This window comes from Oncorhynchus mykiss, chromosome 12 (assembly GCF_013265735.2).
Source record: "Oncorhynchus mykiss isolate Arlee chromosome 12, USDA_OmykA_1.1, whole genome shotgun sequence".
NCBI classification, from domain to species: domain Eukaryota; kingdom Metazoa; phylum Chordata; class Actinopteri; order Salmoniformes; family Salmonidae; genus Oncorhynchus; species Oncorhynchus mykiss.
In genome coordinates, this window is record NC_048576.1 from 33,131,758 (window position 1) to 33,147,268 (window position 15,511).

The 15,511-nt window shown below is 41.0% G+C and overlaps 1 protein-coding gene across 7 annotated transcripts in view; it reads right to left on the minus strand.

The window, feature by feature from the left end:
• LOC110537471 (autism susceptibility gene 2 protein) overlaps positions 1-14,887 on the minus strand; it is a 489,908-nt gene extending 475,021 nt beyond the window's left edge. For 6 of the 7 annotated variants that reach the window (XM_021623538.2, XM_021623539.2, XM_021623533.2 and 3 more), the window contains exons 1-2: positions 14,717-14,887; positions 11,828-12,608 (exon numbers count right to left, since the gene is read on the minus strand). In XM_021623538.2, coding sequence (XP_021479213.1) covers positions 11,828-12,109 — 282 coding nt within the window. In that variant the 5' untranslated portion in view covers positions 12,110-12,608; positions 14,717-14,887. Of the gene's footprint in view, positions 1-11,827; positions 12,609-14,716 lie in introns of those variants that run through there. The other variant, XM_021623536.2, reaches the window with a different exon arrangement.
• Positions 14,888-15,511: the final 624 nt, after the last annotated feature.

Consider the following 15,511-nt stretch of genomic DNA (forward strand, 5'->3'; position numbering starts at 1 on the left):
GCAAAAGAACACAGACACTGGACAGAGGAACTCTGCCTAGAAGCCCAGCATTCCAGAGTTGCCTCTTCACAAGTACATTTTAAATGTGGCAAAAGAAAAACTCACGTTTAGGTCTACATACATTTAGGCTATCAATTTCGATTCAGTCAAAATACATTTCCTGTCAAAATGCAATAATTCAGGTCTTGCCTTTGGGGACACGCATGAGCATAGAAAGATATCCAAAATAATGGAAGAAGAGGTGCTTAGCAAATATAATACACATAATGAACGCGGTATACAGTATGTTCCCCAGTGCAATTATTCCTGCACCACAAACGTTTCAACTTCAGAATTCATCACGTGTATGAGACGCTGGGATCATAGGTCTATCAAAACAGAAACACGTTTTCTGATGGCCGAATAATTGTTGCAGGTCATCTTCTCCGCTCAGAGGCAACATTCTATTGTCTACTGAAAGTAAGAACTGCATATCATATTTAAGTCTTCTCCTGAAATGTAAATGGCACAACAAATAAGCAAATAATGTATTTTTTTGTTGTTGTAAGGGTTTCAGAAAAGGGTCCTGTATTTATTGACCGACTTCAGGACAGTTAGAGTACAGAGAAACAACTACAGGTGACACAGACTTACACTGAACAAAAATATAAAACGCAAGTTTCTAAGATTTTACTGAGTTACAGTTCATATAAGGAAATTAGTCAATTTAAATGAATTCATTAGGCCCTAATCTATGGATTTCACATGACTGGGAATACAGATATGCATCTATTGGTCACAAATACCTTTAAAAAAAGTTAGGGGCATGGATCAGAAAACCAGTCAGTATCTGGTGTGACCACCATTTGTCTCATGCAGCGCAACATCTCTTCCGCAGAAAGTTGATCAGACTGATTGTGGCCTGTGGAATGTTGTCCCACTCTTCAATGGCTGTGTAAAGTTGCTGGATATTGGCGGGAACTGGAACACACTGTCGTACACATCAATCCAGAGCACCCCAAACATGCTCAATGGGTGATGTCTGGTGAGTATGCAGGCCATGGAAGAACAGGGACATTTTCAGCTTCCAGGAATTGTGTACAGATCCTTGCAAAATGGCGCCTGCATTATCATGCTAAAACGTGAGGTGATGGTGGCGGATGAATGGCACAACAATGGGCTCCCTCATAACTTGAGATATCTGTGGCATTGTGTTGTGTGACATTTTAGAGTGGCCTTTTATTATCCCCAGCACAAGATGCAACTGTGTAATGATCATGCCATTTAATCAGCTTCTTGATATTCCACACCTGTCAGAAGGATGGATTCTCTTGGCAAAGGAGACATGCTCACTAACTGGGATGTAAACTAATTTGTGCATACAATTTGAGAGAAATAATAATAATATTTCTGGGATTTTTTATTTAAGCTCATGGGACCAAAATACATGTTGCATTTATATTTTTGTTCAGTATAGCTTTAGATTCAGCTGCCGGTCTTAGTGAGTTTGAGGTCATGGAGGATAGCCTCACCAATGAGGACAAAAGGAAGCAATTGGTATGCACATTGTATTCATGTTTGTTGCGGGAATGAGATGAAAGACTCACAACTTTTGAAAAAGAGAAAGATAAAAAATAGACTGGCTCTTTACACAGTATTTTTTTAAGAATGCCAAGCTGTCCTCAATTGGGGGAACCTCTGTCCGGGACAACGTCTTTAGGATTTTGGAGATCGGTCATTTAGAGAGGGGTTAAACATTTTCTAGTGTCTAATTTTTATATCCTCTTTCTTAAAATTTTGCAGATTAATGACCAATTAATTATTTTCCTACTTTAATATGAAGGGACGGAGGAGCAAACATGCCTTTGCTACCCCTCGTGTGGTGTGTGCTCCATTGTAATTGGATAGTAAGTGAGCAGCAGAGACATTTGACATACACAATGAGAATTGTCTTGTAGATTCTGACTGTTAAGGATATTTTACTGTGCGTTACTGTTCCGTTTTGTCCTGCATGCCCACAATATTCCAATCGTAAATTTATTTTATTCTCTTTTTGTGCTTACAGTAAGTGTCATGAAAAGCCACAAAACTCAGGAGGTTGATGTGTTGGGGCCTTGAGGAAAGTCCTCAAATATGCCCCTGACTGCCGTGGTGGAGGACGACGCAAAGTATGTATATGAGCAAGTTGCTCTTATTTCAAGACATCTCTAGAACTGCCACAAAACTCTTCAACTAGTACCATGGAAATACTTTTAGCCAGCTTAGCCCACAAAATGTATTCAGGAATTTCCTCATTTTCTAGTTTTTATTTCAATCTCAAATTGATAAAATCGTATGCGCTGATTCTCTTCACTGCAGATCTGACCCATCACAGAACTCTTCAAGATGGCCCTTATGGAGGATGATGCTGACAGTTCTACCCAGATGCGGAGAAAGTGAGGCAGAACTGAGAAGGTGTAAAGGAGAGGTGTCAGTTGTCAGCATACTACCCTGTGGCGCTTAAGGACACAAGAAAATGGTATCCTCTCCGACGATTCACAAAGTCTGTGAAAATACCTTCCTTCAGTCGCTTTGTCTTATCTCTGTTCTTTTCTAATCACTCTTCAAATGGTCTGATAGCTCATGCTTTGGTCTATCAAAATGTATACGTCAAATGTTGTTAATATTGAGACAAATCATTTTAAAAAGTAGAGATTGTCCCGCTTTTCCAAGAATACTCTGTGTCCTAGTCTTTCTATGCATGTAATGTCTGTGGGTGAATTATGAAACAAATGTAGGAGGATGTGCAAAAAATTGTTATGTAGATTTGTTTTGCAATTGCTTGATCTATTTTAAAGGTAAGAAATAATATGTTGCAGATTAACTGAATTTGGTGACTATGGAAACAGAAACAATGTTTTCAATATCCAACTTCATCCTCTGCAATACTTTATACAGTACACTCTTAGAAAAAAAAGTGCTATCTAGAACCTAAAAGGGTTATTCGGCTGTCTCCATAGGAGAACCCTGTTTGGTTTGAGGTAGAACCCTTTTGGGTTTTATGTAGGACCCTTTCCACAGGGTTCTACATGGAAACCAAAATGGTTCTACGTGGAACCAAAACGGCTTTTCCTTGGAACCAAAAATTGTTATTCTATGGAGACAGCCGAAGAAAACTTTTGGAACCCTTTTTTCTAAAAGTGCAAGTAATAAGCTGTAGTCAGGTGGTCAATAACAGGTTATGATGAGGTCTTAACTATGACTAGTAGGCTACATAATGTAGCACATAATATAGTGGTCAGAATTATGACCAGCAGGTCAGATAGAGGTCACAATTATTATGGTGGTCAGAAAAAGACGGCATATTCTGGTCAGTAATAATAAGTCAAATAAAAAAGTTATTTTCCAACCAGAATAAGACGTCATAAAAATACATCATACTGACATACATACTGTCTTTTAAACCAGGTTTTGCCCACTTGGTTCTTACAGCCTACTTCATACAAGTATCTAACCTGTTAGGAAAGCTAATGTTATTGTAATGTATGTATAGGTTTTGATTTACGTGACAAAGCACAAAGATTGTGTTGGAAACACATACTGCAGAGGAGTAGTAGGAAAGGAATCCATGAATTAAGGCTCACAAGTCACAACACAAGTATAGGCCTACAGTAATGATATAATGTAATATATATTTGGTGACATACAGTTGAAGTCGGAAGTTTACATACACCTTAGCCAAATACATTTAAACTCAGTTTCACAATTCCTGACATTTAATCATAGTAAAAATGCCCTGTCTTAGGTCAGTTAGGATCACCACTTTATTTTAAGAATGTGAAATGTCAGAATAATAGTAGAGACAATGATTTGTCAGCTTATATTTCTTTCATCACATTCCCAGTGGGTCAGAAGTTTACATACACTCAATTAGTATTTGGTAGCTTTGCCTTTAAATTGTTTAACTTGGGTCAAACATTTCTGGTAGTCTTCCACAAGCTTCCCACAATAAGTTGGGTGAATTTTGGCCCATTCCTCCTGACAGAGCTGGTGTAACTGAGTCAGCACTGTAGGTCTCGTTGCCCGCACACGCTTTTTCAGTTCTGCCCACAAATTTTCTATAGGATTGAGGTCAGGGCTTTGTGATGGCCATTCCAATACCTTGACTTTGTTGTCCTTAAGCCATTTTGCCACAACTTTGGAAGTATGCTTGGGGTCATTGTCAATTTGGAAAACCCATTTGCATCCAAGCTTTAACTTCCTGACTGATATCTTGAGATGTTGCTTCAATATATATCAAGTTGGGATGGTGTTCTACGGCTTGCATGCCTCCCCCTTTTCCTCCAAACATAACGATGGTCATTATGGCCAAACAGTTCAATTTTTGTTTCATCAGACCAGAGGACATTTCTTCTAAAAGTATGATCTTTGTCCATATGTGCAGTTGCAAACCGTAGTCGGGCTTTTTTATGGCGGTTTTGGAGCAGTGGCTTCTTCCTTGCTGAGCGGCCTTTCTGGTTATGTCGATATAGGACTTGTTTTACTGTGGATATAGATTATTTTGTACCTGTTTCCTCATGCATCTTCACAAGGTCCTTTGCTGTTGTTCTGGGATTGATTTGCACATTTTGCAACAAAGAACGTTCATCTCTAGGAGACAGAGCGCGTCTCCTTCCTGAGCGGTATGACAGCTGCGTGGTCCCATGGTGTTTATACTTGCGTACTATTGTTTGTACAGATGAACGTGGTACCTTCAGGTGTTTGGACATTTCTTCCAAGGATGAACCAGACTTGTGTAGGTCTACAAATTTTTTTTGGAGGTCTTGGCTGATTTATTTTGATTTTCCCATGAAAAGAGGCACTGAGTTTGAAGGTAGGCTTTGAAATACATCCACAGGTACACCTCCAATTGACTCAAATTATGTCAATTAACCAATAAGAGGCTTCTAAAGCCATTACATAATTTTCTGGCATTTTCCAAGCTGTTTAAAGGCACAGTCAACTTAGTGTATGTAAACTTCTGATCAACTGGAATTGTGATACAGTGAATTATAAGTGAAATACAGTGCCTTGCAAAAGTATTTGGCCTCCTTGAACTTTGCGACCTTTTGCCACATTTCAGGCTTCAAACATAAAGATATAAAACTGTATTTTTTTGTGAAGAATCAACAACAAGCGGGACACAATCATGAAGTGGAACGACATTTATTGGATATTTCAAACTTTTTTAACAAATCAAAAACTGAAAAATTGGGCGTGCAAAATTATTCAGCCCCTTTACTTTCAGTGCAGCAAACTCTCTCCAGAAGTTCAGTGAGGATCTCTGAATGATTCAATGTTGACCTAAATGACTAATGATGATAAATACAATCCACCTGTGTGTAATCAAGTCTCCGTATAAATGCACCTGCACTGTGATAGTCTCAGAGGTCCGTTAAAAGCGCAGAGAGCATCATGAAGAACAAGGAACACACCAGGCAGGTCCGAGATACTGTTCTGAAGAAGTTTAAAGCCGGATTTGGATACAAAAAGATTTCCCAAGCTTTAAACATCCCAAGGAGCACTGTGCAAGCGATAATATTGAAATGGAAGGAGTATCAGACCACTGCAAATCTACCAAAACCTGGCCGTCCCTCTAAACTTTCAGCTCATACAAGGAGAAGACTGATCAGAGATGCAGCCAATAGGCCCATGATCACTCTGGATGAACTGCAGAGATCTACAGCTGAGGTGGGAGACTCTGTCCATAGGACAACAATCAGTCGTATATTGCACAAATCTGGCCTTTATGGAAGAGTGGCAAGAAGAAAGCCATTTCTTAAAGATATCCATAAAAAGTGTTGTTTAAAGTTTGCCACAAGCCACCTGGGAGACACACCAAACATGTGGAAGAAGGTGCTCTGGTCAGATGAAACCAAAATTAAACTTTTTGGCAACAATGCAAAACGTTATGTTTGGCGTAAAAGCAACACAGCTGAACACACCATCCCCACTGTCAAACATGGTGGTGGCAGCATCATGGTTGGGCCTGCTTTTCTTCAGCAGGGACAGGGAAGATGGTTAAAATTGATGGGAAGATGGATGGAGCCAAATACAGGACCATTCTGGAAGAAAACCTGATGGAGTCTGCAAAAGACCTGAGACTGGGACGGAGATTTGTCTTCCAACAAGACAATGATCCAAAACATAAAGCAAAATCTACAATGGAATGGTTCAAAAATAAACATATCCAGGTGTTAGAATGGCCAAGTCAAAGTCCAGACCTGAATCCAATCGAGAATCTGTGGAAAGAACTGAAAACTGCTGTTCACAAATGCTCTCCATCCAACCTCACTGAGCTCGAGCTGTTTTGCAAGGAGGAATGGGAAAAAATGTCAGTCTCTCGATGTGCAAAACTGATAGAGACATACCCCAAGCGACTTACAGCTGTAATCGCAGCAAAAGGTGGCGCTACAAAGTATTAACTTAAGGGGGCTGAATAATTTTGCACGGCCAATTTTTCCGTTTTTGATTTGTTAAAAAAGTTTGAAATATCCAATAAATGTCGTTCCACTTCATGATTGTGTCCCACTTGTTGTTGATTCTTCACAAAATAATACAGTTTTATATCTTTATGTTTGAAGCCTGAAATGTGGCAAAAGGTCGCAAAGTTCAAGGGGGCCGAATACTTTCGCAAGGCACTGTATCTGTCTGTAAACAATTGTTGGAAAAATTACTTGTGTCATACACCAAGTAAATGTGTTTTGCTAGCACAGACTGGAATGTGTTACGGGACTCATCCAATGGCATTAAGAAGTATACCACCTCAGTCATCGGCTTCATCAATAACTGCATCAACGACATCATCCCCAGTGACCATACGTACATATCCCATCCAGAAGCCATGGATTACAGGCAACAGCCGCATCGAGCTAAAGGCTAGAGCTGCCGCTTTCAAGGAGTGGGACACAAATCGTAAACGCTTATAATAAATCCCACAATGCGCCCATACGAACTATCAAACAAGCAAAGCGTCAATACAGGATTAAGATTGAATCCTACTACACCGGCTCTGACACTTGTCGGATGTGACAGGGCTTGAAAACTATTACGGACTACAAAGGGAAACCCAGACGTGAGCTGCCCAGTGACACGAGCCTACCAGATGAGCTAAATGGCTTTTATGCTCGCTTCGAGGCAAGCAACACTGAAGCATGCACGAGAGCACCAGCTGTTCTGGATGACTGTGTGTTAATGCTCTTGGTAGCCAACGTGAGTAAGACCTTTAACCTTTTTGGGATAGGGGGCAGCATTTTCACTTTTGGATGAATAGTGAACTGCCTCCTACTCTGTCCCAGATGCTAATATAGATGATAATATATGCATCTAATGTAGGTGAAAACCTGAGAAAAATCCAACCAGGAAGTGGGGCATCTGAGGGTTTGCAGTTTTTCAAAGCTTGGCCTACCGAGTACACATTGAGATATGGATGAGGTTGCGCTTCCTAGGGCTTCCACTAGATGTCAAATGTCTTTTGAAACTTGAATGAGGATTCTACTATAAAGGAGGGGCTCATCAGACCTCTGAGTCAGTGGTCTGGCAGAGAGCCTTGGTCTCATGACGCACGCTCCCGACAGAGTTACCTCGCGTTCCAGTGCTTTTTCTGAAGACAAAGTAATTCTCCGGTTGGAACATTATTGATGTTTTATGTTAAAAACATCCTAAGGATTGATTCCATACATTGTTTGACATGTTTATAAAGGACTGTAACTTTTCGAGGTTTTGTCTGGATGAAATGCTCACGCCTCATGAAGATGGATTACTGGGCTGAACACGCTAACAACAAGTGGCTATTTGGACATACATGATGGAACTTTATGGAACAAATCAGTCATTTATTGTCGAACTGGGATTCCTGGGAGTGCCTTCTGATGAAGATCATCAATGGTAAGTGAATATTTATGGTGTTGTTTCTAACTTTGTTGATTCCAAAATGGCGGATATTCCTCTGGGTGTTTTGGGTGCCGTTCTCAGATTATGCTTTTTCCGTTTCAGTTTTTTGAAATCTGACACAACGGTTGCATTAAGGAGAAGTCTATCTTTAATTATGTGAATAACACTTGTATCTTTTATCAATGTTTATGAGTATTTCTGCAAAATCACCGAATGTTTTGGAATCAAAACATTACTGCACGTAAGGAGCCAATGTAAACTGAGATTTTTGGATATAAATATGCACATTATCGAACAAAACATACATGTATTGTAACATGATGTCCTATGAGTGTCATCTGATGAAGATCATCAAAGGTTAGTGATTAATTTGATCTATATTTCTGCTTTTGTGACTCCTATCTTTGGCAAGGAAAATGGCTGTGTGTTTTTTCGACTTGGCGGTGATCTAACATAATCATATGTTGTGCTTTAGCTGTAAAGCATTTTTTAAATCGGACACGATGGGTAGATTAATAAGATGTTTATCTTTCATTTGCTGTATTGGACTTGTTAATGTGTGAAAGTCACATATTTCTAAGAAATATTTTTGAATTTCGCGCGCTGCCTTTTCAGCGGAATGTTGTCGAGGTTTTCCGCTAGCGGAACCCCTGCGCTAGAAAAGTTAAACAGGTCAACGTTCACAAAGCCATGGGGCCAGATGGATTACCAGGACGTGTACTCAAAGCATGCACGGACCAACTGGCAAGTGTCTTCACTGACATTTTCAACCTCTCCCTAACTGAGTCTGTAATACCTATATGTTTCAAGCAGACGACCCTAGTCCCTGTGCCCAAGGAAGCGAAGGTAACATGCCTAAATGAATACCGCCCAGTAGCCATGAAATGATTTGAAAGGCTGGTCATGGCTCACATAAACAACATCCTCCCGGATACACTCTAATTTGCATACCGCCCCAACAGATTCACAGATGATGCCATCTCAATCGCACTCCACACTGCCCTTTCCCACCTGGACAAAAGGAACACCTATGTGAGAATGCTGTTCATTGACTACAGCTCAGCGTTCAATCCTATATTGCCCACAGAGCTCATCACTAAGTTAAAAACCCTGGGACTAAATACCTCCCTCTGCAACTGGATCCTGGACTTTCTGACGAGCCACCCCCAGGTGGTAAGGGTAGGCAACAACACGTCTGCCACACTGACTCCTCCTCAGACCTCTGCTGTACTCCCTGTTCACCAACGAATGCGTGGCTTTGCACGACTCCAACACCATTATTAAGTTTGCTGATGACACAACATTGGTAGGCCTGATCACCGACAACAATGAGACAGCCTTTTGAGTGGAAGTCAGGGAACTGGCAGTGTGGTGCCAGGACAACAACCTTTCACTCAATTTGAGCAAGACAAAGGAGCTGATCGTGGACTACAGGAAAAGGCGGGCTGAACAGGCTCCCATTAACATCAACAGGGCTGTAGTGGAGTGTCTCGAGATTTTCAAGTTCCTTGATCTCCACATCACCAACAAACTATCAAGGTCCAAACACACCAAGACAGTCGTGAAGAGGGCATTACAAAACCTTTTCCCCCTCAGAAGACTGAAAAGACTTGGCATCAGTCCCCAGATCCTCAAAAGGTTATACAACTGCACCTTCGAGAGCATGGTTGGATCACCGCCTGGTATTGCAACTCTCTGCATCTGACCACAAGCCACTACAGAGGGTAGTGCGTGCGGCCCAGTACATCACTGAGGCCAAGCTTCCTGCAATCCAGGACCTATATAATAGGTGGTGACGGAGGAAAGCCCATAAAATTTTTAGAGACTCCAGTAAACCAAGTCATATACTGTTTTCCCTGCTACCGCACGGCAAGTGGTTCCGGAGCACCAAGTCTCGGACCAAAAGGCTCCTTAAGAGCTTCTACCCCCAAGCCATAAGATTGCTGAACAATTAATCAAATGGCCACCGGACTATTACATTGACCCCCCCCCATTTGTTTTGTACACTGCTGCTACTCACTGTTTATTATCTATGCAGTCACTTCACCCCTACCTACATGTACAAATGACAAAATAACATGTACCCTCACACACTGACTCGGTTCCGGTTCCCCATGTATATAGCCTCGTTATTGTTATGTTATTGTGTTACTTTTTACTTTAGTTCATTTGAACTGCACTGTTGGTTAAGGGCTTTTAAGTAAGCATTTCCCAGTAAGGTCTACACTTGTTGTATTCGCCGTATGTGACAAATAAAGTTTGACTTGGAATACAAGTTCAAACAAGTGGAATGAAATGAATGATTAATATATTCCTAATTAGGCTATACATACTGTTGTACATGTGAGGAGCTTATTCCACAGACAATAAGGCAAATAAATAATCATGAGATCCACTACCTACCTCCCTGTTCTGGATTCTGAAACCTTCTAGAACCTTTGGAAGCCATTCCTCGTACTGTAAGCCTTTGTCTGGCACGTCCTTATAAAAACAAATCCACAATACTGCTCAACAACACAAGCTCTGTGACAGAGATATAGATCTTTGGCTGAATTGTCTCGTTTTGGCTGAATCGTCACATCTGTTGGAATCCAGCTCACAACAGAAATATGCAGGCTAGAGCTCAGCCAAGTGCAAGGCCAGTCCAGCAATACAGATAGAGCGATTGGGGCTGGAGACAATAACAACCCTCTCTTCACATAGTGTCAAGAGATTAAGGGTGATTTCACACTTGGTCCATTTCAGCCAATTTTTGTGAACTCAGTGCAGTTCACTTAATTTGTTGTTGAGTGTGAACACTCCAAAGGAACTCAGACTCCTTAAAAGAGCCCCCTTAAGGGAACCGAACTGATCTGAGTTCGGTTCACTTGAATTCCGTGGTCTGGTTCCCTTTTTAAGGGCAATGTGAACACAAAGCTCTCCAGGTTCGCTTGTCATTATTCCCGCACCACACACTAGACTACTGCAACACCATTTCCCCTGCCATAACACCTTCACATTGGCAGTGGTGTAAAGTACTTAAGTCAAAATACTGTAAAGTACTGCTTAAGTCGTTTTTTGGGGTATTGGTACTTTATTATACTATTTATATTTTTGACTACTTTTACTTCACTACATTCCTTAAGAAAATATTGTACTTTTTACTCCATACATTTTGAATGCTTAGCAGGACAGAAAAATAGTCAAATTCACGCACGGCTTCCCGGGTGGCGCAGTGGTTAAGGGCGCTGTACTGCAGCGCCAGCTGTGCCACCGGAGACTCTGGGTTCGCGCCCATGCTCTGTCATAACCGGCCGCGTCCGTGGGGCGACGCACAATTGGCATAGCGTCGTCGGGGTTAGGAAGGGTTTGGCGAGAATCACAATATAGGGTACAAATTCCATTCTAGATCTTAAAAGGAATACCATTTTTTATGAAGACTACAGCATTATTTAATCTGCATTTACTCTACTGGTATTTAATCTGTTACCAATTATATTTACATGTTAATATTATCTTATGAATACAATAATTATGTGTAATCTTTTAACTAAATGCAATCTATTAGCTTCCAAAACGTAAGTAGGTATATCTAGCTGTCCGATAACGTGTTCTGATGGAATGGCTTTGTCCTCTTTTACCCAGAGTGCATTGAGTGAATGTTGTAGAAATATCTTGGTTATTTTCTAAACATAGTAATGTGAATGCAAAGAGAATTCAGACCTCAAAAAAGGTGAGGTGGCAACAGCGTGAATGCAAAGAGAACTGAGTTTTTTGCTTTTTTAAAGAGGACTGAGATCGGTTATTTTAAAGTGGACTACGTGTTAAAACACACTTACAGCCATATCTAGAGGAGATGGCAAAACACAGAGGAAATGCTAAAAAATCCCCCCCCCCCACCCCACCCCCCCGCAGGTCAGAATAGAAGAAGTAGTAACATCAGCCTGGAGTTACTCACATCCAGCTCCTCCAGCGTCATGAAACCAGAGATAGAAAAACCATCTATGATGTCCTCCTCAGCAGACGTAGACTCCTTTCTCTTTCTCCTGGGGGGCTTCGGACGGGAAGAAAAGGGGTTCCTTACTCTTTCCTCCCTCTCCGAATCTGAGGAGAAGCGGAGCCCCACACAGCCCCCCCTCACATGGTTATTGTTCCTTGTCCCATTTGATCTTCGTCCCCGATCCCTCTCGGACTTAGACTTCCTCTTTTTGCGGAGCCCACTGGACCGAGGGCCATCCATTTCCTCAGAGGAAAAGCCCACCTAGAGACTCCTCTAGCAGAGAAGATAATCAACCCTGTCAAGGGCACTCACTGGCACAGTTGAACTCCCAGCAGAAAGAAATACCAACAGATATTTCCTAACAATATCCAACAAGTAGTATGTATAGTTACTCAGTGCATGAAATCCAATGACGAGTAAGCGATCAGATAATATCCAAAGGGCATAGGCTGGAGTAGAAAATGCATTGAGTCATTGAAAGCCCAGCAGCAGGTTCCAAAGCAAAGATCCCAAACGGTCGTCCATGAAATCCACTAATAGACAAAGGGTAAAATTGTCATTTAGACGTGGAAACCAGACTGTCAAAAAGAGAAAAAAAATACGAAAACTCTTTAACTGGAAAAGAATGTCTGATCACTGGACATGTCTTGCCATGGCGAACCAATTGTAAAAAGCCACATCCTGATCCTCCTCAAGGAATCCTCCCTCTTCACATGCTGCAGTCAGCGAGCTCTCTCTCCTGAAAGTCAAAGAGATAGAGAGCATACATTTGCAACATGTTCAGTCAGCAGCAGTCCTTAATGTCGAATGCTTTAAGTCAATGAGCCATCCTCTCAAGGTAGGAAGATTATAATACAGTACAGGGGGTTGTTAACAGTCTACATAATGCAACATAAATGAATGTTTCATTACGATATAGCTTCAGACTTCTCACTATACTGTCATTTTTTATTTTACAATGCATAATCATTAGGCTGAAATCATTATGTGGCTGAGATCATTATGCGTTTCAAAGTGCTCCTTCTCTAATACTGTCTCTATAGTTCTCCCCCGCGGTTTTACTCTATCCTGTACTTTTAATGAAATAAGCATTCTTACATGTATAAATGTAGGGGAATTTTCTCTATTTGGTTAAGCCTATTCCTATATCTGTGGACCTTTTAAAAATAGGCCTGCTGTGGTTATCATCTTGGGTTCTGTTCACTGCATATAGAACACCAGCTTGCCTGATCATCACACGATTATGTCTCAATTTCTAAACTCACTGTGCTTTCACCAGAGATGAGACAATGTTTATAAGCGTCATAGTCACCTGCCTTTTTTAACACTTCCAATCCCACCTATAATTTACACTCTCTCCATATAGGTGCATAAAACCCTGATTCAGTGTACATTTCTGTGAAAATACCTTTTCCATTAAGTATACCATGTATTTTTTTTCACCGTCGTGTGTATTCGTCATTATGCATATTTCAATCTATTTATTGAATGGCCTATCCATTATGCAATATTTATACAAGGTAATTGATTCTTAGAATATACTCGTTTCGTCACAATTTTACATTCCAAATGAATTTCTTCAAATAGATAACCTCATGTAAACCATATAAACACATTGGTCATAACGTCCAACACTAGATATTGAATGATGTCTGTCCTTGGGGGTTTGAGATGAGGATTCTGCCAAACAATGCTCTCTCCTAGATCTAGTATGATGACAAAGACCTTAACTGACAATTGATCTTAAAGCACTTACATTTGGACCACCCTAAGTCAAAAGTTAATGTGTTCAGTCATAATAGGCTACTCTATGTGATTAACCTATTGACATTCTAGTCATGCTACATGCTATGCGTTTCAGACAGCATACAGATGACAACACATTCAACAGTGTATCATCTCAATCATTCCTTAACACAAACATTCATTATCAGTCTTCTAATCTGCTCTGTATGGCAAAGATACAGATAACATGTACTCTATGAATACTATCAACAATACCAAAACCCATTTAGATAATAAGTGTACATGACATCACCAAAACGGTAGTCTATCCATCATTGAATTCACCAAACATCACAGGCATGCTCTAGTCTAGCCTCATCCAAGCCACTCCAAATTTCATCACCCCCCCCCCCCCCCATGCTGCTGGATGAACCGTTCCACAGACAGACAGTAGGAACACACCTTGCCTAGCTCCATCATAACCAGACACACCACAATAATCATATGTCATAGACAACCACCATCTTCAACTTTGAATTATATAATTGTCCAAGGATTGCAATGGAAAGTAGCATGAGTAAAACCTGTAATATACCAATAGCCAGCTAGACTGCAAGTGGCAAATGTTGCACATCAGCACATTACAATGGCTCGCAAATGTGGCTTATTTGGACCGATGGTGCGTAATAAGGGCGCATCTAAACCATCAAAAATCCCAGCCTTGTTTTTCCCTTGTTTTAGCCCTAGAAGCTAAATTCAGCCTTTCTTATAACGGTCCTAAGCCATTTCCCAGTCCCTATCCCTTTAACCTGATGCCCCGTGCCAACACTCCCCTAATGACATGCAAACAACATAGCTCTAGTAAATCGTTTAAAAGCTGTTTTGGCTCTTTCGCCTTCCCTTTTCTCGTCCCGTGCTGTTATCACATTATCTTGCTGTCTTCCTTCAGTCCTTTTTTGTCTGTCTCTCTGTCAGTATATCTCACGCTCCGTGGCCAGTCCAGCCTACAACAGAGACTGGCACTGCTTCCCTCCTGCTCCAGCTCTCCGCTTATTTTCACTAACACACAAAGCAAGCCTCTTTTTCTCCAAGACACGTCATGCAAAACCAAGAAATGCAAACCCTTGCAAGTGGGGACCGTCCGGGCAAGTCGCTGGTATTCGGATACGAATGGTGAATAAAAGATTAAACAAAAGGAAAAATGTAACTAACAAATAAATCCGGTAAGGAAGCAAAGGCGCTATTCTCTCCCAGTCAGTGCTTGAGGACCGGGCGCATTGATATGGCGATGCCGCAGTGCCGCTTTACAGGGTATGCGCTTCCTCGGCGCAAATAGTGCTGTCAATGGAATCTGGTATGTTTCGTTGTACTAAGGAGAACGGTCAAAACTATACGCTCATGTAATATTGTCGGTTGAAACTGTAATAAGCCAGATAAAGTTATAGCCTACTTATGAATGTTCTATGTCTAGCCTACTATACCACAAAAGGTGTGTTACAGTGTATACTCAAAATTTGGACAGTACATTCTCAGCCTAGCTGCCAAAACAATCCTTTGTATATTTAAATACATAAAAATGCATCTTATTGAGTTTACACTTGTTATGTGACCCTATGTGACAATTGCAGCCCTTCGTAACCACATAAAGAGCCACCACTATTTTAAAAACTCATTATAAAACCTGTAGCTTATCCCAAACAACATGTACAATTAATGAATCATTAGAGGAAGACCCTAAAAATTGTCAAAGACCCCAGCCACCCCAGTCATAGACTGTTCTCTCTACTACCGCATTGCAAGCGGTACCGGAGTGCCAAGTCTCGGACAAAAAGGCTTCTCAACAGTTTTTACCCCCCAAATCATAAGACTCCTGAACAGATAATCAAATTGCTACCCGGATGTTTTGCATTGTGTGTG